Source organism: Lontra canadensis, unplaced genomic scaffold (assembly GCF_010015895.1).
Source record: "Lontra canadensis isolate GAN:19392208 unplaced genomic scaffold, GSC_riverotter_1.0 scaffold233, whole genome shotgun sequence".
Classification (NCBI taxonomy): Eukaryota; Metazoa; Chordata; class Mammalia; order Carnivora; family Mustelidae; genus Lontra; species Lontra canadensis.
Window position 1 is genome coordinate 424,210 of NW_022631227.1, and position 21,836 is coordinate 446,045.

Here is a 21,836-nt window from a genome sequence, read left to right on the forward strand (position 1 = left end):
TTCCCACATCCCCTCCCCTAACAAGTACCAATCTACTTTGTTTCTATAAGTTTGGGTTTTATTAGATTCCAAATATATGTGAGATCCCACGGTATTTGACTTTGTCTTATTTCACTTAGTATAATCCCCTCAAGGTTCATTCATTTGCCGCAAATGGCAGAATTTCCTTCTATTTTTTTGTGATTGAATAATAGTCCATCAAACATCACATTTTCTTTACTCATCCATCCCATGTCTTGGCCATTTCCATTTCTCTGCTCTCATGAATAATGCTGCAATGAACGTGGGGGGGCGGTGCAGCTATCTCTCTGAGATGGTGATTTCACTTTCTTCAGATATATTACCAGAAGAGGGATCGCTGGGTCGTATGGTAGTTCTGTTTTTAATTTTGGGGGAACCCTCCATACTGTTTTGCATAATGACCACACTGATGTATACTCCCAACAGCAGTGCACAAGTTTTCCCTGTTCTCTACATCTTTGCTGACACTTGTTACCTCTATTTGGGGGGGGGGGTTGTTTGTTTTTTTGGTTTGTTTTTTTAAATAAGAGAACACTATGAATGGCTCTCATCCTGCTATTGGCACAAGAATCTTGGTTATTCTGAAATTCTAGGTGCTTACTGTTGGTAACTGTGTGCTCCAGTTAGTGAACTGTTGATGACTGAGTCACGGAGGAAGGATTGGATTATACCTGGCATTGTTTCTTGTCAAGGGTATTCACTCTCTCCTAATTCCTTGAAAATCATTCTCTCTATGTTTGATAGCTCTGTTAACCAAATGAGTTTGATTAACCAGAGCATTTCTTTACCTGGTCCTGTCAAATATCAAAAGCAGAAATATAATTTTTTTTTTCAAACACAGAGATTTTGTTTTTATTGTTCATTGGCCACATTATTCTTGTTTGGAGGAACTTGAGGTATATTTATGATTTTTGTGGCAGTAAAAATTATTTTAAAAATCAGATTTCAGAAGGTTTCACCTGAAAGACAAATCCAATTTGACATGAAGTTTCATTACAAAGAAACTGTTACATGTAATAACACTGGTTATTGAAAATTGAAATGAAGTGAGGGGAAGCTAACACCAACATGTATGAGATTCTGCTTTCCCTGAATGACACAAAGAACTCAATATATCTAATCATCTCTGTTATGCCCACTGGGGAACTGAGCTCCCGTAATATTGTACAAGGTTGCTTCTTGATTGCTGGAAACCCAAGTACTAAACCATATGCCACTGACATCAGTACTTAAAAATCTTTGTGTGCTGGCTGGATCATGGGAATCATTTTACTTTCCCTCTCTTGGTTAAAGTAAATAATAGTAATAATCTGGGCACAAAACTCATAAAAGAAGGGTGCCAACCAGTCAGCATAGACCGGCCATTGGGCTTTTACTCTTAGTGCCTGAATGATTTCAAACCCAGCAGTAGGCATTAGACACATCATCTCTGATCAAGTTTTCTTGTGCTCCAATGAGTGGCCTAAACATTGAGACTTATAACAGAAGCACAACAGGGAGAATTGTCTCTCTCCTGCCTATTGTAGGTTTTGCCTAGGAACAAAGGACTATTGCCTTTTAGCAGATAAACATCCCCTCTGCTCTGTTTCCCTATCTCGCACATTAAACTATTCTTTCTGGCTTCCCACACCCAACTCTTCTGTCTCCATGAATCAAATCTGCTTTGAAGGACCTTTTATCCAGCCTTCAGAATCAATGTCATCACAAGGTTATCAGACTCCCCTGGTGTGTTGCTTCCCCAACAGTTTCCTCCTTCCCTTCCTCTATCTTAGAGGCTCAATATATTTTGTCTATAATAGTCCCAGTTTCCACTTGGGGGAGGAGTTTGAGAGTTGGGGTACATTTCTGAATTGGGGTCTTCTGGTTAGTTGTGCTGCACCATGCCATGAGGAGAATTCTAGATTCTTTATATACTTAACAAAGTCAACAAGCAGGAAATGATTGATGGATGTGCCATGCCTACAAAGGTAACGTGACAACTTCAATATGCAGTAACACTGTCCTCTCTCCTCTTATCCTATCCTCCATAATTCTGTCCTGTTGTCCACCAGGATCTTTTCAGACTTAAATCATTACACAAAATGGTTTTGTGGTAAGCATCGAAAGTAAAAACTACAGGGAGTCTGGCCATGACTAGGAAAACATTTCCTGTGCATGTTAAAACTAGAGTTTGATTACTGCCCTGTTACCTGGTAAGTCCCCAGCACAATTCAGAGTCAATTCCCCTAATATGTCCAGTTATTCTACCCTGCCTGAAGGGTTGCTGCCTGAAGGAATGGAAAGATTGGGAACTCGAACAGCACAGGCATGGCTAACATGCTGCTGGAACCAGAAAACAGTGTGTCCCATAGAAAGTCTCCTCTGAAGTATGTTCCTCCTCCAGAGGTGATTTTCCAATAAAATCAGCCTCAATTATTGCAAGCATAAGAGCAATCCTTGACGGACGAGATTGGGCAATTCCATTCCAGGAAATGCTGTATGAGGCCAAATTAACCTTGTAGTAGGGTTATTTCTTGAAACCTGGTCTTGGGTTTTCAGTTTCTTTCATACACATTGATATAATGTGAGGGCAGTTGTTTCAACCCCGTCACCGAGATGTGACCAAAGGACATAATGATGGTACTTACTTATTCACGAAATTAACATGAAATGAAGGAAAGCTTGTTTAGTCATCTCATTCTCAGAGTTACTGCCCACACGCCTGTGGCTCGAAATGTCTGTGAGTCTGTGTGTCAAGCCTGGCTGAAGGGTCAGCAGAGCCAACTCCTGGCATAATTGGCCCGTGGGGCAAGTTACCAAAAGCATCTTCACACCGTGACAGTGAAGTATGGTAGGAAGGGTGAAGGGGAGATCGGGGCTTCTCAGACTCCCCAGCTCTGAGGAAGAGGGCAAGTGCAGGTGTTTGGGCACTGGCTGTGTGTCGCATCTTGCTAATCGCTGAGCATCAGGATGGCCTTTCAAAAATAGGAAGTAGCATGTGTTGTCAGCTGTTAACTTAATAACCGTTCTGTTTCCTTGTACCACAGTGACAAAAAGGTAATTTCTGTCATTCTTGAAAATGCTTAATGACATCTAATGCAATCACCTGTGCATAATCCCAACCCGTAGGAAGACCGACATGTTTATCCCTGTGCCCCCCCCTTCAAAAGCAAGAGTGGGAAGATATACTGAGTAGGAAGGTGCGTATAAGACCAGAAGAAGGAATCACCATCTGTGAGGTAAAATTCTAGTGCTATAAAGACAGTAAACCAAACTTTAAAATGCCTCAGAATTAAAGCAACATGGAATACAGAATATTTTAAAAGAAAGCTTGGTTTGTCTCCAGGAAAAATAAGTAACTCACGGTAGGGCTAATAAGGTGTTCAGTAATTGTCCGAAAGGCAGGGAAAAAATCAGGCTTACTCTAAGACTAAATTCATATTCATACTGAACTCAAAAGGATGGCTGAACTTCGAAGTCCCCCCAACCGCCCCCCAATGCCTGCACTCATTCATCTGACAAATATTGAGCTCCTACTCTATGCCGGGTGCTATTTGAGGTGCTAGGGTTACAGTAGTGAATACAAAGTCTTCGCTCATATGGATTCTACATTCTTATGGGAAGTGAACCTCAAAACTCAGAGAGATGACAGCTAGAGAGATGGATCTGATAGACAGATACAGTATGATAATTGTTAAAATGGGGGGGAAAAGGAGGCTAAAGGGGATGGTGAGGATACATGTGGGAGGAGTTGCTATTTTGCATGGGGCGGTTGTCCAGTGCTGTCGTTCTTTGCAACAAAGCCTTCAAAATTCCTCTTGGAGACATCCGCTATTATTTTGAACAAATAGCCACGTTCATTTCCTTGACTGACCACCTTTTCAACACCCATGGCTCTGAGTCACCTCTTGGATGAGTTTTCAAAAGTTAAAGCTACATTCAAAGATTTAGCACCCATCGCTAAGCACCAGCAGAAGCAGCTCACACATGTGTGACGGTATTCTGCACATTGATCTCCCAACAGGTTATGCCCAAAGGCATCCCTCTGTCACCGCAGGGGGGGCCCTCACTGAGGTGGATTTAAAAACGCATCCTTTAAAAAAAAAAAAGAAAGAAAAACACATAGCTTTTTCCTAGTGGCGTCATCTATGTAAGCAGATATTTCTATAGTGTGAGGATCTTGTTTCATGACATCAAATCCATTTTTGGAAACAGGCGGGGGTTAATCTATATCTGAGCAATGTACGTTCTTATATGTGTAGAGAGTGCATACACTCATCTGCACCTATTGTTAAAGCAGATTTGCAAGTGGGTCTAATCTGCTTAGTAAAGTCTTGCATCAGGGTGTGAGGCAAGTGAAACTTAACACTTTGCCAGCATTGGTAGTAATCTGCATCTCTAGTGAGCGGGAGAGAGATGAAGAAGGTGTGTCTAGCAGAGGTGCTATTATTAGCAGATTCCTGGCAACTTGCACTGCAGGGTCAGATGAGGCACAAACAGGGAGTAGGAAGGAGCCCCCTGCCTGCCCTGGGCTTCCATGGAGGTGGACAGCCATATGTTTCCTAGAGCTGCTAAAAAAGGAGCAAAAAGCCACAAGGCTTTTCTGAAATATCTTCCCCAGCTAGGTGGAATAAATACACATGTAGGAATATGGTCTTGGGAGGAGGAGAAGAGTCGGATATTAGGGAGTGATGAGGACAGGGAGACAGAAAAAGAGAAAAGATTTCACAATTTCTATAGTTACGGCCTCTCTGCCTGCCCATCACCACTGCTTCCATATTGGATGTAAATTACCATGGAGCATGAGGGCATATTAAGGCACCGAGTATACAAATGGGTGTGTATATAAAAAATTGGGTTGTAATGACATGTAATCTACCCTCATGCTGTAACTTCTACAAATGGAAGCACTTCCCTATGGGAGAATAGTTTACCTTTCTTTTTCTTTTTTAAATTTTGGCTTTGTAGACAACTGCTGTTGGTTTCTGCAAAAGGTTTAATAAAGCAGAAAATCTTTACTTCCTGTTTCAGTTCCTGGCCAAAGGGAGTCATTTCCATTGTTTTCTATTCCCCCTCCCACAACTAGTAGTCAACTAAATAATAACTTATGACCCCAGGCTCCTGACTATGAACATATTTTTTGGTCGATGGAGGGCTGATTTACTGGTTGAAGCCCCATGTGTGGTTATCATGGGGGCACACCTCATTTCCCTAGAAATCAAAATAGACCTACTGTGCTTACGTCTGTGGCTGATAAAAATAAATTCAGGAAGAATTTTTATGTCTCGGCAATGAACTCAGAAAATGAAGCTAAAATAATAGTGTTATGTGTCATGCCTAAAATACTAGACATTTGAATAATGTGAAAGGAACCGTATGAAAGCAAAATGTTTAAAACTGTAAGAAACAATCAAGGCTGGATAAAGCCGCAAGGAAACAGCCGGAGGAACCCTCCCCGTGAGCTGAGATTTACATAAAAGTCCACTGAGAAGGACTAGCCAGATCTAATCAGGAAGGATTTGATATGTCTATTTCTCTGCAAACAGTGTAAAAAGGGTGGTTTGTAATCCCTCCCTAACTCTGACCTTTACCTTTCTAGAACAAAAGAATCCTTTTGAGCGTTTCCTTAGTACCATCTACACTGCACTGCTCTCCTCTTAATGTCAAAAGTGGGTCTGTATCTTCAGCAGTGTGATGCTTGGGGTGATATGGCACACGCAGTTACTCCTTCCCTTCTCTCTCCTGCAAGCCCCAAATGTGTTTCCTTCCACTGAAAAAAAAAGTGACCCCCTCCTTGCCTTCCCATACCTACAGGACACAGCTCCCAACGCAGTCTCTGCTTTCCTCCCTTCAGGCCATTGGCTAGTGTTGTTTTGCTCTCTTAAATGGCTTCATCTGCTCTATTCACCTGGGGACTCCTGCGGAGTGAGGGGGAGCCCACTCCAAGCAGATGCTCTTTCCTTTGTCTGTGCCTTGTGGCATGCTTTCCTCGGCATTATCTGCAGACCCTGTCTATTCTGTAGTGCAGTAAGGGCTCCATTTCCTTAGGACAGCGTGAGGACCTTCAGAGCAGACACTGTACCTTACTCATCTCCCCATCAACTGAGCCCAGAACAATTCATGTTGATCAAAAGAAGACACGCACATGGCTTGCTTGAATTTCTAGTACATCAGCTATGTGATGGGTTGGACCATGTGAATGGATGAAAAAATTGTCTGTTCTTGTCTAAGCAGCACATGATAAGAAGCATAGAGTTAGAAAGTAAGACAGTACTTTATGAAGGACAGGATAAATAAGTATTTTATGAATGCTGTTGTTTAAAAAGTGGCTTTACTTCCTTTAAAGTGGTTTGATCCCACATTTGCTGGCTTGTGTGAGGTCCCTTTGCTTCACCAATAAATGTGTGCTTTCTACTTTCATTTCATCATGAGAAAAGGCACTAATGCTTTTGAAAAGATCAGTGATGCTAATGAGACAAACGGATGTGCTTGGGGTATTGAAGAAACTCTTCCTTATCGATATAAAGTTACCATAAGTGAAGTTGGCCTAACTGTCCAAGTGCCTGAAAGCTTCCTGGTTTATTACTTCTGGAAACATTTGTTTGTTTGTTTGTTTTGTCTTATTTATTATTATTTTTTATGATATTATGTTAGTCACCATACAGTATATCATTAGTTTTTGATGTAGTGTCCCACGATTCAATGTTTACGTATAATACCCAGTGCTCTGTGCAACCCGTAAAATGTTTGATGTCATACTCCAAGAAAACAAGCTGTTACGCAGTTAGCTAATATGACTTTAAAAACCAACCACAAGTCTGAAAGTGAATGTATGTGTCCTAAGAGGTGATGAGAAAGAGGCAGACTATCCAAGGTGAAGAGAATTTTCTGGCACCTCTGGGTTCTGGGCAGTCTGCTCTCCGGGTCTTGGTTACCTTGTCTGGGACTGCCTAGATGATGCCACTCTGATTGCCAATGAAAATGGGAATGTCCAGAAATTTGTGCTGTGCAGCTGACTGCTGGAACCTTCCACATCTAAATATAGCTACTGGACAACATATTGCTATATTTCCTTTACCCTTAAAATGGACAGAGCCAATTTAAGACAGCTTAGACTTTCAGTGTAGGGAGCGTATCAGGCTGGGTGCCTCAATGTCAGGAAATAGGTAGTCACAGATCTCACTCTGAGGGACATAACCCTAAAATGTCCATTACCATCACTGAGGACTGCCCCTCAGCATAGTCCCAATCCATGAAAATCACTTAGTGTGAAACCATAAAAGAGACATGGGAGATACTTTATCATTTCAGACTTGGGGGATTTCTTTCCTTTCCATGGTTGACTTTGTAATTCAGCTGCTCATTTCAAATACTCTTATTAGGGATGGGATGCAAGGTATGAGGCACTAGGTTTCTCAAACTACCAGGCTCCCGTGTGATCATTGTATTGCCCACGGAACTGAGCATCCAATTCCGCATTCCATGAAGCCCTATGCCAGATAAGGCTATCCTCTGGCCAAACAGGACTTCTTTGAGCCTGCATTATTCAAAGTGCATAGCAGCAGTCCAGGAAAGGGATGTGATAGCACATGCCAAACCCTGGGGCTGGAGCCTTTTATTCCTAAAGGAGATGATCCCATAGGAGGAGGGTTTGGCCGAACACAGTATAAAATCCTTTGCCTTCTCAGTTCTAGAAGATATGGTGATTCCAGTGATATCCTGCACACCTCCAAGAGCATCACAAGAGACAGGGACTTCAATTGCAAAATGTCCCTCCCACCCCCACCTTATCCAAGAGCGCTAACTGGAAGTGCTTTCTGTCGTTACAGCTTCCTTCATACTTTATCTGTTTCCTATTTAACAAACATCTCTATCTTGTATTTAGTTCTTTACAAACTGATTTTATCTCTCTTACTGGACTCTAAACTCCTCGAGGGTAAGACCTGTGTCAGATTTATTTTTTAATTCCCTCAGCATCTATCACAGTTCCCAGAACACTGTAGCTTCTCCATAAATATTCATTGGATGAATAAATGAATAATGCACAAACACCATGGTCAGGACAGTCTTCGTGGCTATTTGTCGTTTTCAATCATGAAACCACCATATCTGTAAGACGGATTGGCTCCTAAATAAAGCTGTAATTTCCTAAGCAGAGCGGATTCTGATCCTGATTTGTGAAAGACAACAACCATGTTGTTTAACTTTGTTAAAGTGTAAAGGCAAGGAAGAATGTTATGCTTGACAACCATTCTCTCGCTTGCTCTCCCCTCCCCCCCCCTTTTGGTAACAGATGTCAACCTCGGTTAGATTCAATTCAACTTATTAGTGCATGGCTTTTAGCCAAAAGCAATTCACATTTGCAGAAGTGTACTATCACATATGTCTTAATAACAGAAATGTGTTTTTAAAAAAATGTATGTGATAAGTCACATATGGTAGAAGAAATCTGTACATCTCTCAGGCCTTGTTGTCACAATGAAAGCTTGAAGATAATTGCTGCAGAACATTAACATACAAGTGAAAGTCTCTCTGACATGTTAAAGAGCCACAGTTTGAAGAAACTAATCAAGATTGGATACCGGCACAGCTCCAGCAGACTGAGAAATACACCAGCATCTCTTGTCCTGATCGCTGATCTTAAGAACATTCAATTTTGATTCTTACCCTCAGAGGTAATATTTAATGTTCCAAGGTAAAATCATTAGTGTATCCAGATACATTAGGTGCTTACATTCACTAAGCATATATTTAATTTCTCCTTTATATGGCATGTAATTAATGTGTACCACAGTCTCCCTATTGTGATGAAAGAGGCTTACGATCATGAAGGTATTAAAAGTAAACTGAACAAGTGGCTGAGAAATAGGGAAGAGGAGGCAAACCTTTAGAGAGGAAAACAGGAAAACTAAATGGATATTGTGAATCATTTACCATAGCTCTAATGGAAAGTATGCTCAGGTTGAGTTAGATCTTGGGAAGTGACAGAATTTAAGAACGTGCATATGCCTTTTGGAAGCAATCCATCCACTCACAACTTGGAATACATCACTGCACTGTCAATGGATCTCATATCCAGAATGACTTCAAAGATAGTAAATTCGAAGCCATCTCTTTGCTCTGAATGAGAACTGGGTGGTATATCAGCCCCAGAAAGTCCAGAACACAGGAAAAGGGCTTGGTGAATGCCTGCTCTATGTTTAAAATGACAAAAGAGAGAGAGGGGTGATAGTTTAACCCTTACAGTCAGGGAAAAGCTCACCTCTGTGCCTTTTTCTTCCTGACCAACGAGAGTAGGAGCCAGCAAAGGCTTGCTGTAATGGGCCAGATAGTAAATAGTTTTGCCTTTGTGATTTGTACAATCTCTGTCACCACTAATCTCTGACACCATGGTACAAAAGGAGCCACAGACAATATGGAAACAAATGAGTGTCGCCATGTGTCAATATAGCTTTTTTTAAAGACACTGAAATTTGAATTTCATATAATTTTCACATGTCACAAACGATTCTTTTGATTTCTTTTCCCCTGCCATTTGCCAAACTGCACCAGAGGATGACATCCAATCACACATATGATCATCTGTACCACTCTGTGTTCAGGCTTTAGTTGCAAATGTCTCCAGACCTCGACTTTTCCAGCAAGCCCGTACACATTTTTCATTGTATGCACAATCAAATGTTAATTCTGACATAAAAGAGCAAGCTGGTACACATCAGAAGCAGAGCAGCGAGAATGAACCAGAGCAACATGGCGTGAGTCAAGAATAGGAGGATAATGGATGACTTGATCAGTTACAACATATAGCCCCTTCCAGTCTGACACTCTAGTGTGGGACCACAGGTCTCATTAAGCCTCTAGGCCAGGTTCCTGGAAGGACTTCTCTCTGGGATGTGTCCAATTTGTTTATCCCATCATTCATTCAGGAAAACACGTATTTGGGGTTTCAGGGCACCATGTGTAAGTGAAATTCTCGGTCAGACATCCAAAATAATAAAAGGACCACTATACATAAAACTTCAAAAAAACCTGCTTCTCCTTTGCTATCAGGCAGTGTTCATGAACTGTGCACTGGGATCTATGTCCCTGAGCTGAGGTCCTGAAGAGGTCTTCTTCTTCAAGTGCCCAGTGGTTGTGGCTGGGCGGGTGGTGTAGCTATCACGAGCCATGTCCAGGAGGAAAACCAAATGCACACCGAGAAGAGCACCTTATTCAATTAGAAGGCAATTCTAAACACCTACCAGTTGATCACAACTGAGGCTTATTACTAAGCAGATTTTCAAGTCTATTTAAAAGTAAAAAGCTCCATATTCTATTACTAATCCTTTGGTTTTGCTAGTTTTTCTGTTTTCTCTTTATGCTATTCCTTATAGCACTTGACATTAGAGTCTGCATTGTGAATTAACCAGAGCTTACAAAAAATATAATTATCTGTAGGGTCGAATCCTCACAAGGAACAGAGACAAAATTTGTCCCACTTCCAGGCCACAAGAGTCTGATTTCATGCAGCCCCATACACTACCAAGATGGAACCTGGGACTTACTTCCTATCAGGAGGGCTTGAACTTGGAGATGTTTGTCCCATGGAGGGCCTCCAGCCCTTTCCCCATCCCTTGTGACCTAGGGCAAACATTTGCACACAGGTGGACTAGAGGAAAGGGTGCAATTGGACTAGGGGAAAGAAGATCGCTAATGGCCCACCCAGGGACCAGCAGTCCTGGCCTTGGACTCATTAGCACCATCCTCTAATCCCGCCACAGGCGTACAGTAGAGAAGCCTTCAGGGCACAAACAGAAAAGAAATCAGGCTGCAGAGAAGATTTCAACCCAAATCAAACAACCAGACAAAAACTCAGCTACCGGAAATACTCCCATAGGATGACCAGAGCACAATATATCTCCAGACTACAGATGCTTCTCCAGACACTACAAAAGTTGATAAGGAATATTCTGCAGCCTATGAAAAATTAAATTTAAAAACAAAGTACACAGAACCTTTTGGAAAAACGAATTAGAATTTGGATTTAATGGTGGGCTAAACACTACTCTGGTGACTTGGAAAAGCAGACGCCTTGTCACTGGTATTAGCTGATCCATTCTCTAAGAAACAATTAAAAACCAATGCACTCCCTACTTCTGCATTTGGTACCCACTACCATGGAAGTCGGCCATCATAGATTAACACGGAGTTCCTAGAGATGTGACATTGCAAGGCCTATGATAACCCAGCAAGGAGAGCAGGGCTTCCCTAGGCCACATGGCTGGTGGGCCTGGTCCACATAACACTGCGATCAGATGTCACAAACCCAAACAATAAGACAAACATCCTTCTTAATTTGAAAGTCTCCTTTCTGGAAGAGTTGGGATATCTAAGATATACTATATTTAAAAGAGTGCTGTGTTGCTTGTTTATAATTTAAGAGTGTCCCATAAAATGCCTTGGAAACAGCTCTCTGTTAGCTAGAAAAACCTTTGGTTAAATATATTTTTACAAGCTTTTCATTAACAGAGAAGCAAGGACTTGATGCCAAGGTGCCAAACCTCCCCACGTGGCTGGAAATCACTTGGCACATTTTCAGCCATTTCAGTCCCTGTCATAGGTCCAAGGTTTGCAATTAAAAATATAATCTTTTTAGCATGTGCAAGACCCAAAGGCTTGAAGTACCATGCACTGAATAGGATTATAATAGTATGTGGCAGCTCTTCACGGAGGGCACATATTAATTTATGTAAACTGGGCTCAACCTGGGGCACTGCCTCATCAGGATCACAGGCAAAAATCAAATAAAAATAAAAGCTGATCCCTACTCAACTGGAGATTGGGGTTTTGTGTTTTGGTGGTCCCTCCTCCTTCTTTGTTTTTGTTTTTTGATCATCATAGAGAGGAACTAAAAATTCAAGGTCTCTTTTGTGACACGTGCATGGAGTCCTTTCAAATCAAAATTTCCAACTAATAAAAAAAATAACTTACTTTACAGGATTATTCTTAGGTTTTGCCTTTTCAACAGCCTGTAAACAGAAGAAAAAAATGCAATTAGACAACATTAGCAGGCATAATCTTCGCAACTAGTTACCAAAACAATAAGCAATATAAATTGCTCTTCCGAAACACAAGGACCTAACGGAAGCAGGCTGCTTGCGATAAGCAGACTGGAGACATGGAGCAATTTTCCCTTCCCGGGGCACATGGTTACCTGTCTAAGTGCAGCTTTCAGACACAGACACTCATTCCTCTCTCCACCTTGCACTCCGATATTAGCCCCTGGGTGGGCCTGCTTGGATTGTTATGACAGGGTGGGGAAGCAGGTACGTGGTGGGGGGTTGTCACGGGCACATCCAGGACTTTTAGATTTGTGGTGGGGACCCATTTACCTTGAGCAACTCCTGACCCCTGGCTGCACCTGCATGGTGAGAGCAAGGCCAAAGTAGCCACTTCTAAAATCATTTTTATTAGTGTACACCACAAAAGGCCAAGGGATGACCGACCCCTCAGATCAATCTCCTCTGGTGGAACCTTTAAGAAAACACACACCAAATCATCGAAATGAGGAAACCTCTGGGCCTCTCAGCCTGTGTCGCCTTAGACATGGAGCCTGGTTCCAGTTTATTGCTGAACCCATTGATCTGTGTACAGTCCATTTATCATTCATGAAAAGAGCTAGTGATCTTCACAGTATATTAGAAGAAACAACTCAGATCATCTGTCAACAGCCCTCTTATTTCTGTTTCCCTCTCCACAGGGATTGCATCTCCTTGGATTCTTCTGGAATTAAAATGTTGCTAAGCAACACAGCTGGGGGCACTGATGGCAGAATGGCTACAGTCTATCAAACTGTTTAAGCACCTGGAGGGTTTTAGCGATGATTTTTTTCATACTTCTGTAGCATAATTATGTAATCAGAACCAAACTTGTACTCCCCTAGACTTTTGCAGACTGTAGAAATAACGTGTAATATGGGGAGCATTGAAGCGGCAGCTTGATACTCTCTGGGGTCTTCAGACCCTTTCAAGAAGTATCCGTTTGGAGACCTTTATATTTGTGAATTCTGGAGGTGGGCGATGGCAGCTCCTTGTAACACCAGACTTGGCATTCTGGGTAACTGGTGTGGAAGTAAGTACCCCGGACTTTCTAATCAAACAGCTCAAGACACTCTGGAGCCATTTTTTAAAATAAATGAAACACTTCTCAAGCTTAGAGATTAGCACCGGAAATTCAAGTCCTTCTCCTCTATTAAATCTCAGGTTCTGTTGCTAGGTAAATACCCATTAATATTTGGGCACTTTCTTTGGCTCTCAGTGGCAAAAATCATCTTCTCACCATCTGTGCCTGAGGTTGAATTTTGGCAAACGGTGGAACAGCAAGCAAGCGAGAGCGGGAGGTAGCAGGTGAAAAATGATAAAATAAGCAATATGTGTGTGGTCAGCCCAAGTCACATCTCACAGGTAGTTAGGATACGGAAATGTGTCCCTGAGCAGGTCTGGCCCTGGAACGGATGCGGGAAGGAACAGGTGGAGGCTGGTGTGGAGGGGGGCTGGACCCAGTCTGCCCAGCTGTGCACACCCACACTTGTCTTCTCTATCACCCTTTCTCCCCTACTCCTGGCTGCTTTGGAATGGCGTATGGTAGTGGGATGAAGACATGTCACTGTGGAAATCACAGGAACCCACGTTCCCTTGTCTGTTACAATCCAAACGGGTCTGTTCTTGGAAGACTTTGGTTATTGTAAAGGCACTAGCATGGTGTTCGAGGGGTTTCCTTTGAAAGCACACTGAATGTGATAGCATGGGCATGCTACTGGCAGAAGACAGGGAGGGAGAAATCACAGTGACATTGCTTAACCTAGCTTTCATTCAGTGACATGGTTTTTGAAAATGTCTTCTCTTTTCTGTGCTTCAGGACTGTCAACTAGACCCAGTTAGTTTTCTCTGATCAGGAGGAACATAATCATGTTCAAGGCCAGTTTCTTTGAAACCTATGTCTTTTCATACAGCCATCATAGGAAAATAACTTCATTCAAATTAATGTTTTCTGGGCTGCTTGGCTATTGATTGAAAATGTCTCTGCTGAGAAGTTCTCTTTTCTTTGGAAATTAACTTGGGACCATTCCAGAGAGCCAATAGCTTTAGTCAGACGTGCTCACGTCATCCTCCTGTGTGCTCATCACCTTTCATCTCTAAGCTAAATGGTTACAGGGAGTCACCACCAGACCTGAGACAGAGCTCACAATGTGCGTTCTTTGTTCCCGCTTTAATGTGATGCTGTGTTCCGTCTGCTATAATTATTCAACTCAGAGACTGTGAGGGAAAGTTAAGTGAATTATCTGTGGGAAAACTATATGTGCCTTTAAGGTCTAAGAAGTAGTTTAAAAAAAAATACAAGGAGAACATTCCTCTTTTGAGATAATGGGACATGAAAACACCAGCCCAAGTTCCGAAACATTCAAAAGGAGGGGAATCAAAATGAAATGATCTCATGTAATTTGCCACACATTAAGAGGGTTGCATATTGGGATTACAGCTCATTTTGAGTTTAAAAACATACATTAAAGTAATTTAAACTGATTGGAAGATGGAGGCTAGATAGTTAACACCCATGCCGCTTTAATTTGCAACATCTATACGCTTTCTAAAACCTATATTCTACTTATTTTGTGCCACATTTCCTTAACATGATACTTATCTTACCATTAAGGAAGCTCTAGTATAAGAAAGGATGATATGATAAATTAAAATGCTAGAAAACGGATTCCACTGTGGTGTGGTAAAAGGCCGTGGGCTACAGTGGAAAGAGTGATGGGCAGGAAATTCAGAAACTCGGGTTCAGCTCCCAGCTTTGCCACTTACTATCATCAGGATGTTAGCAAGGCGGCTGACACTTCTGAGTCTATCTCCTCATTTTAAAAATGAAGATGATCATTCCTGTCCCATCTACATCAAGTGTGGGTGGGAGCAGCCAACATCCACGGCGGCACTGTAGAAACCATCATGCGCCATGCAAATGCAGTGTAGACTGTGCCTGCTTTGGGCTTTGGGGCACACATCTGCATGGCCAGAGAGTTTATGGGCTTGATGACTTCTGGGCAGGGTTGTGGTATTGAACCCATACAGTTATTCCAACAAGACTTCTGGGAGCCACTGTGTTCCTCTCTCCACGTCAGGAGCAGTTCTGGGCTAAATAGAATGCTTCTGTCTGGAAAGTCCTACTCGAAGGAGATCTGGGTATGTTTAGAGCCTGACCTGTCTGGGCCAGCAGGAGAGACCCCTGTACCTTTGCACATGCCTCTGGTCTGAAACTTCTTCGGGTCTGGTGCTGGTGGCCAAGAAGCCAGGGCACCTGAGGTGTCATGGGGACACAAAAGCAGGTGCATATCCTCAAATCTCTCTGTCTCCCTCCTTCTCCCCCACTCCTCCTCCACAAGGAAGCCTAGGAAACCTCCATCGTCTCCAGTGATTTTTTCATCAGTGGTCCCCCCTTTCACATCTCACTCCAGGAGGATTGTGCTTTGCTTTTTCACTAACATTTGACTCTGAGGTTGAGAAGCCCTGAGGTGAGCCTCCTCTGTCATATGGTATCTTGGAAAATCATATACCAGGGGAGAATGCACTTCTCTCATTCCAAGGAATGTGTATGAACGGATTCTTCTCTTATTACTGGCCTTATATGATCCATGGTATCCTGCTAAGCAGCAAATTTATTTCCTCAGGAGGGATGATGTGGCTAAGGACATGCTCATAGTTGCTCACTCATTAAAACTGTCTTCCTAAAAATAAGAAGGATCTTGTCTTTCTGCTATGCAGAGAAATTTCTGGCTCCACCAAGGTCCAAGCAATTCAGGGACCATACTGAATTACGTGAACCATAAAAACTGTAGAGCTCTCATGAGAAAATAGAAGGAAAGAAGGAAAGAAAGAAGGAAGAAAAGAAAATGGCTGTCTCTTGAGTCCCATCCTCCATGGCAAACATAATATCATGTGTTTTTAGGGAGAAAATGCTACATATACTTTTTTGACATCTTCTACAGAGGGATCTAACTTTTAAAAAGTTCTTTGATGATTCTGTCCCAGTGTTATTCTTTTTTTTTTAATTTTTTAAATTTATTTTCAGCGTAACAGTATTCATTGTTTTTGCACCACACCCAGTGCTCCATGCAATCCGTGCCCTCCATAATACCCACCACCTGGTTCCCCCAACCTCCCACCCCCCGCCCCTTCAAAACCCTCAGATTGTTTTTCAGAGTCCATAGTCTCTCATGGTTCACCTCCCCTTCCAATTTCCCTCAACTCCCTTCTCCTCTCTAACTCCCCTTGTCCTCCATGCTAGTTGTTATGCTCCACAAATAAGTGAAACCGTATGATAATGGACTCTCTCTGCTTGACTTATTTCCCTCAGCATAATCTCTTCCAGTCCCGTCCATGTTGCTACAAAAGTTGGGTATTCATCCTTTCTGATGGAGGCATCATACTCCATAGTGTATATGGACCACATCTTCCTTATCCATTCATCCGTTGAAGGGCAACTTGGTTCTTTCCACAGTTTGGTGACCGTGGCCATTGCTGCTATAAACATTGGGGTACAGATGGCCCTTCTTTTCACTACATCTGTATCTTTGGGGTAAATACCCAGTAGTGCAATGGCAGGGTCATAGGGAAGCTCTGTTTTTAATTTCTTGAGGAATCTCCACACTGTTTTCCAAAGTGGCTGCACCAACTTGCATTCTTTTTGGGTTTTTAAGAAGCACGTCCTGAACCAGGATACCCGGACTTACCATAATACCTTCCCCTTGCCCCCAGATTGGCAGAAAATAGACCCAATACAGTATGTTTCCTCTTTGTTGAGACTGTAGAGGTGAGCACTTAGAGGGCCTAGACATATTATAGTGGTGGAATCATTTGACAAGGCTATGTATTCAGATGCTGCTTTTTTCCTTAGTCAGTAATCATGCTGCCAATCAAGCAAAAAATGTGATTCTATTAGCATTGCTCTATATAGCTTTTACCTTGCCTGCTTGTATGTTTTTTTTCCTGGTGTTCTGCTAGCAGATACACTCAAATTGGGTCTAATCAATACATTTCTTGATTAAAAAAAAGAACTCAATCATTCAGATAATTTTAAATAACTGCACATTGGGCATTATGGAAATGAGACAGAAGAACAATCAATCCCATTGCTTTTGAGTTTCTATGTTTTGTCTTTTTTTATCTTTTCACAGGGCCATTCTGTGAGACACAGCCATGCCTTAACCTAATGATATGTATTGGTAAATTGTATTGATCGCTTAAGTTCAGAAGAGAAAACTCTTCTATTAACAAATGAACTCATCGTTAGGGTATTCAGATGGTCTAAAATCAATCTACAGAATTGGTTAAATCAATTAAAGAGACATACTGAGAACACTTGCCCAAATATAAAAATGAATTGCTTAATTACAGCATTTAAATAGATTTCACTGGAATGAGTAGAACAGCCAGAGGCTTATATTATCTCCTATAGGCTGGGGTTTCAGCTGGGAGCACACACATGCAGAGTCAGGATTGCAGATTAAGAGGAGAAAATGTCACTCAGTCTTTTCCAACACCTGGATGCCTGCCTGAATCTCGGACTTCATATCTAGGGCCTGAAATCTTCAGGAAAACACCACCTATTGTATTTTCCCCTTTGGATAGAGCCCCAGAAGGAAATGTGGAAATGTCAGGTGTTTTAACCCTGAACTTCCAGGTTCCCTCTCCTTAGAGTATTGAGCTTCTCCCATTTTAATTTAATTTGCTGTGTTCCATGCATCTATGAAGTAGGCCTGAATGGCAGAGCTTGGAGGAAACTCATCCCAGGTGGAGGGCACCCCGTCTTGCACCTAATAGTCGCTTAATAAACACTGACTAGATAAACGAGTGAGGGATGAGCATGGAGTCTGAGCAGTCTCAGCCCTGCTGTGGACCCGGGAGGCAAAACTGAGCTCCAGGATGCATGTGTCTGGATTGGAGGTGCCACAAAGGCCCCTGAGACTCATCTTCACACCCAGAGAGGATGAGGAGTCCAGGCTGCCTAGCTCCATCCTCATTACCACTCCCCCAGACGTCAGACCTCGCTAACTGCCCCTTCACCACTCTGCCGGTCTTACGTTGATGCTCCACTTTCACCCTGACTTTCTCAGAGTCCTTTATGGTTTCCCACCACTCACTGAATTCCTAATCAGCTTTACCCACCCAGGTTCAAGACCCTGCCAGTGCCGGCCAAACAGCAGCCCCTGAGTGGGTCCTGCTTGGGCCCATGAGTGGAGTTTGTGAACCAGTAGGAGCCTGTCAAGTGTCTTTAGCAAGACCCATGTGTCAGCTGGTGATTTGGTTTCTAACTAAGGTTTTGATCTGTTGTAACTAAATGAAAAATGCACAGTCTTTGGGGAGGAAGCACGTTTCACTCCTAAGTCTCCTGTTGATGTTAATCATTCTCTAATTGGAGTAAATATGGACACAACAGGCACAGCATCTCAGCATTGGCTGGACTTATTTATTCTCCCCATTACAAGGGTCAGTGTAAGAGGCACCCGGTTACTCTGTTCCCCCATGGTGTGTGGGTTTGAAACTTCAATTTTCTTCCCCCCTTCCCTGGCCAATCCAAGCCCTCTTGCCCCTGGTACTAGAGGGTCCCCCTGCCTTGCAAAATGACCTGTATCTTGTGGTGGGAGATGATCAATACCTAATAGAGACACTCTCCTTACCACATGTGACCAGGAAAATGGGAAGGATATTCTTAGTGCCTAGTAGGTACCCAATGGTATAAAAGTATTCTACAACCTACATGGGAGTGAATACCGACGATGCATCCTTAGCATGAACATCCTAATGTATTCAGACTTTCTGTCCCTTTAGAGCATGTTATACTCCAGGTAAGAACACCATAGCCATCGTTATCCATATACCTGTATTAGAAAACCCACTAGTCTCCCACCTGTGAGTCTCCTTTCTTCTCACACTGCTACCACATTTGCAATACTTCCAACACCAGATGTGTGAGGGGGCTGTCCCCACACCAAGCAGTTCTGTGTCACACTGGCGGGGCATCCTACAATTTCACTCATTTCTGACATGCTTTCCCTAGGGATGGTGTCAGACCCTTGAGGTGAAGGGCTCCATCCCACAACACTGGCTCCAACTTCAGATACTCATGGTAGGCCCAGGTTGTCACCTTCCATTCTAACCGATTAGCTATTAACCAGAGGTTCCCACGACTCCCTTCTCAGGTTCGACTAACAGGCTGGAGGGGCTGACAGACCTTGGGCCAACAGTTTACTCATTTCTACCACTTTATTGAAGGACATGATCAAAGAGAGAGATGGACAGCCAGGTGAAGAGATACACAGGGTGAGTTCTGGATGGGTCCCAAGTGTCAGAGCTTCTGTACTTGTGGACTCAGGGTTCATCACCCTCCTGGGATGTGGATGTGTTCACCCACCTGGAAACCTTCCAAATCCATACTATTGGGATTTTATGGAGGCTTTGTCACATAAGTATGATTAATTATTAATTCAGTTTCTGGGCTCTCTCCCCTCTCCAGAGAAATGTGTGTGTGTGGCAGGGGTGAGTGGGGAAACAGGGCTGAAAGTTACAAGCCTCTAGTCATGACTTGGTCTTTTTGGTGAGAAGCTCCCATCCAGGAGCCCATGCAGAATCACCTCCTCAGAACACTCCTATCACCCAGGAAATTCTAAGGGATTTCATGCCCTGTATCAGGAACTGGGGTCAAAGACCAAATGTCAGAACAAAAGATGCTCCTAGTGCTCTTATCAAATTAGGAAATTACAAGGGTCTTAAGAGTGACAGGAACCATGTCATGTTCCATGACAGGAACCAGGCACAAAGACCAATATATCAATATACATTTTCTATTATCTCACAACACCAAATACCAACTGACTTCTCTGTGCCCTTATTGGCAACATGAGGCAGCTGGAGCAAAGGCTCTCTATGGTCATTTTAAGGTCTGGTATTCTATTTTCATACAAAGTACTGTAGTCTCTCTATATACATATGACTCAGGGATAAATATGGAACCTGAGCCTACCTCCATTAGCAATAAACAAGATTTATTACCAAGTTCATGAAAGTTTCTATCTGATGTCCCAGAGAGTCCTGTGTGGTACTCTGTGAAATATGGGTTATGCCATCCCATATATTCTGGAAGTGTCTGCTGCTTTTTATCTGTCCATCTACTTGAATTCGGAATAGTTAATCTTAGGTTGGTAGCTAATCTCAAATTTGGATACCTCTTCTGTGTATTTACAATGCCTATGCTCTTTGCTTTTACTAAATAAATAGGAAAAAAATATATATATATATGGCTGCTTAGGAATAAGATAGATTCTGTTTCCCATTCAGGACAACGTCCTGGGTGTTTGTAGCCTGCCTGGTACCTTTTCCAACAGATGGCAGATATCTCGGGGATGAGTAAAGCCTTCTTGGTCCCTAAACCAAAGCCCCAGTATATTTTTCAAAGCCAGTGCATGAATTTCAAAATCTCACATTTTCAGACGGGTGGTGTTTTATTACCCAGCTTTTACTGGAGATGTTCATATTGCTCTAGTATATGCTAGAACCCTGGTTAAATTCAAGACTTGGAAACTTCCAATAAACTTCTGGTACATGTGGTACACTGTCTGGAGTTTATTGGAGAATGACTGAGCCAGGACCTCCAGGCTCCAAGCATGGATCTGGGACCCAAACTGGAGCAACGAAGGGGACTAAGAGAAAGAAAATGTTTGGAACAAACAAAGGGCGGAGTGAGAGTGGAGACGGGACCAGCCCAGGGACAGTGACAAGGGCAACTTTAATTTAAGTCAACTTAGGGATCCTCCGCTTCCCAGAGGTGGCTGCTACCCCCGCCTCTGCCTTCGCAGATAGCTCCCTATTCTACATGAGGATCACCTTTTCTGAAATAATGGGTCAGACCCATTTTTGCTTCTGGTTGGCTCTTAGGGCGTGCAGCATACCCTCACCCATGTCTGAGTTCAACTCTCTATGGGAGGATCAAAGGGTCCAGTGGCTTGCAGTTGGAATGCTCAGAGATGGATGCTTCATAAGCTGTAGTGGACATTAGCCAGTATCTGGTCATCAACTGTGACAAGCACCACATGTAAAAACAAGGTGCTTCTCTGCATGTCTGTGTGCTCTAAGCATTTTATTGAGATCACAATAAAAAGGCAATCTATGGAGATTACGAGTCAAAATATTTGGTACTAAAAGTAGAAGAGCTAATTACAATGAAAAAATCAGCACGTGGGTTTCTAAACAGTCACAGACCTGCCTGGAGCATATTAAAAATCACATCATACAAGCCCTAAGCAGTTTCTTATTAATCTAGTCTCTATGCTAATACAGCCAAATGGGAAACACAATCTTGGGAATATGAAGGCCAATGTTATTCTATTAACCTTATATGTTATCCTATTTACTTTCCTGTCTTTAATGAATAAATTAAAATGTCCTCTCATTCTCTAATTGCTGCATAGTTGGAGTATGACAATGTACGGATTTTATTCAGCTATATTCCACAGCCTTAACTGCCCAAACTCTGTCATTTTGTGGGGGGTTTCAATGAAAGGCAATGAAAGATAAACTGTTTACATTAAGAGACTCTATCAAAGTTATTTTGCACCTGGTTTCATCCTAATCCATCTGCTGTTTCTCTGGCTTTGACAGGCTGACCTCTCTTGCTGTGTATGCCATGTTGATGTCATTGCTGAAGGGGGCCTTCCCCAGCCTTTCTGCTGATAACAAAGTAAATGGAAATACAGAGAAACCCCGGGGAGGTAACAACTTGTTCAGCATGATGAGGGATAACTGTAG

The 21,836-nt window shown here is 42.5% G+C and overlaps 1 protein-coding gene across 1 annotated transcript in view; it reads right to left on the minus strand.

The window, feature by feature from the left end:
* The window catches only part of AFF2 (AF4/FMR2 family member 2), a 119,919-nt gene that overhangs the window by 46,828 nt on the left and 51,255 nt on the right, over positions 1-21,836 (minus strand). Inside the window, exon 5 of the mRNA XM_032849593.1 lies at positions 11,971-12,008. Within this exon, the coding sequence (XP_032705484.1) occupies positions 11,971-12,008 (38 nt within the window). The remainder of the gene's footprint in view (positions 1-11,970; positions 12,009-21,836) is intronic.